The 2,233-nt window shown below is 68.2% G+C and overlaps 1 protein-coding gene across 1 annotated transcript in view; it reads right to left on the bottom strand.

Annotated features, from left to right (window-relative positions):
• Window positions 1–454: 454 nt before the first annotated feature.
• BTBD2 (BTB domain containing 2) overlaps window positions 455–2,233 on the bottom strand; it is a 13,646-nt gene continuing 11,867 nt past the window's right edge. Inside the window, 3 exon segments of the mRNA XM_021705144.1 lie at window positions 455–1,487; window positions 1,654–1,800; window positions 1,934–2,104. Of these exon segments, the coding sequence (XP_021560819.1) occupies window positions 1,326–1,487; window positions 1,654–1,800; window positions 1,934–2,104 (480 nt within the window). The 3' untranslated portion in view covers window positions 455–1,325.

The following is a 2,233-nucleotide window of genomic DNA, read 5'->3' as shown; positions in this document are numbered from 1 at the left end:
AAAATTCTTAGCTATCAGGCCCTGTTCTCCCTCTGCCTGTTCTTGGGGATTCCCTGACACATGGAGCAGAGCCAAGTGGGGAAGCCGGGTCAGGTTACCCGAGATGCACAGGCACGGCCTAGGGACCTACTGTGTGCCAGGCACAGCCCCAGGTCCAGAGGGCAGAGCCTTCCCTGGGGTCCCCCATTGCTGGACAGCAGGGGCAGGATGGGCAAACCAGAAGTTTGTGGAGAGGACAGAGGGCATGGGGAGGGTCCCCAACACTACTGGGTGCCTCAAGGTGGGGACGTCTGTGGCAGGAGACTGTGATTCCAGACATGGGCAGAAGGCCCTTCCATGGGCCCCCCAATCTTACGGTGGGGGAAGCAGCTGCAGAGAGAAGAGCCAGATCTCAAAGCTGCCAGGCTCCTGTCCCACCACCTCCAACATGAAGAAGCACGCGGGTCAGGGCAGTTACATTTCATTCCTTTATTTAAAAAAATTATTTGGGGGTATGGTGTGAGGAGGGCACACCTTCCATGGCTTTGGGGAGGACAGTTTCCAGAAGGAATCACTGGGGTGGGAACACACGTGGGGAGGCGGGAGGGACTTGGGGGAGGGGCTGCACCCTCCAGCACCTCTGGCCAGAGTGCTCACTCAGAGGCTGGGGGGGGGGCAGGGCTGCAATATGTACAAGGTGGGGGGCAGGCGGGCCACCTGGGGACCTGGCCGCCATGGCGGACCCACAGCACTGCCCGGGCAGACGGGGGTCTGCGATCCATGCCCGTGGCTGCAGGGGCCGGAAGAGGGTGGCCCTTCACTGGGCCCACTGGGTGTGCCCGGGCCTGGCAGAAAGCCAGCCTGCAGGACCTCAAGGGGGAGCCGAGGCCAGTGTGTTGGGGGCCAGGGTGGCCTAAGCATCCCCAGTGAATAGACCAGAACCCGAGACCCCAAGCAAATGCACTAGGGGTGCCCCCCCAGACTACCTCCTACCCGAGGAGTGGGGATCCAAGATGCATTGCCATGTGCGCTGAGACCGGACAAACATGAGACAGATCCTGTCTGAAGCCTGTGGTCAGGCAGCCCCGGGCTGCAGGGACAGCGTGCAGGACTCCCGCGCCCAAGGACCCGGCGGACCCTCCGCCCAGGGCGGGTCCAGGCCAGCCCTGCCTCCCGCCCCCCCACCCCGCCCCAAGTCCTGGGGGCCGGTCTCACAGCCCCTGCCCGGCTCCTCTGAGCAGGCAGCCAGGCTCGCCACGGGAGTGACCCTCTCCTGACGCCCAGAAATGGGGCAGGGAGCGCACACGCGGCCTCCTTGCACCAGGCGGCGTCGGGGGCCTGGGGGCCTAGGTGTAGAAGATGACCTCGGGGATCTGGCCGTCCTCCACGGACGTGCCATTGTTGTTGCCCGCCGCGTAGCAGAAGGTGAAGCACGTCTTGGCCCCCGTCGTGGGGGACTCGTGGGTCACCTTGCGCAGGCCCTTGGTGCCGTAGTGGGAGTCCGGGCCCTGGGGGAGGGGGACGGGGTCCCAGCAGTCAGGCACCCCGGGGCCCCAGCAGAGCGGGGGGCGGCGGAGCCCCTCCCGAGGGTGTCCTACCCCCCGTGGCGATGGCCGCGCCCTACAGCCCCGCGACTGCGGGTCGGGGTCCTGACGGGGTCGGGGAGAGGCACACCTTGAGCGTGGCGCAGGCCGTGTAGTTGACGTTGGGCAGCACCTCCACGGGCTCCTTGAACATGACCCGGAAGGTGCTGGCGGAGCCGTCGCAGCTGAAGCCCGTGTCGTTCTGGCCCAGCACAGTGTTGCTGTCCGTGTGGATGATCTGTGGGGGCGGGAGCGGGCGCTGCTCACCAGGGCCCCCCGCGCCCCCCCCCGCAGGACCCCACGGAGGGCGAGCCGCACGGAGTCTGTGACCCACGAGCAGGCTGATGGGGGGCAGGACACGGGGTGGGCACCTGGATGTTCACTTGGTAATCCGTGGGCCCGTGGATGGAGCCGTAGAGCCCGAAGCCAACCACGAAGATGCGCTTGTTGACCGAGAACCTGAGCCGCGGACGGACGAGGTGCTAAGCCAGGGCCCAGCGCAAGGCCGCCCCCGCCGGCCCCCACCCCCGCCGACCCCCCACCTCGCGCCCGCCCCGGCCCCCACCCCCTGCCAGCCCCCACGCCCCACCCCCGGCCCCCCCCCCCACCCGGCTCCCCCACCCCCGCGGCCGGCCGGCTCCCCTACCCCCGCGCCCCGCGGCCGGCCGGCG

Source organism: Neomonachus schauinslandi, chromosome 1 (genome assembly GCF_002201575.2).
Source record: "Neomonachus schauinslandi chromosome 1, ASM220157v2, whole genome shotgun sequence".
Classification (NCBI taxonomy): domain Eukaryota; kingdom Metazoa; phylum Chordata; class Mammalia; order Carnivora; family Phocidae; genus Neomonachus; species Neomonachus schauinslandi.
The sequence above is the reverse complement of the archived record's forward strand: the minus strand, read 5'-3'. Positions and strand labels throughout refer to the sequence as shown.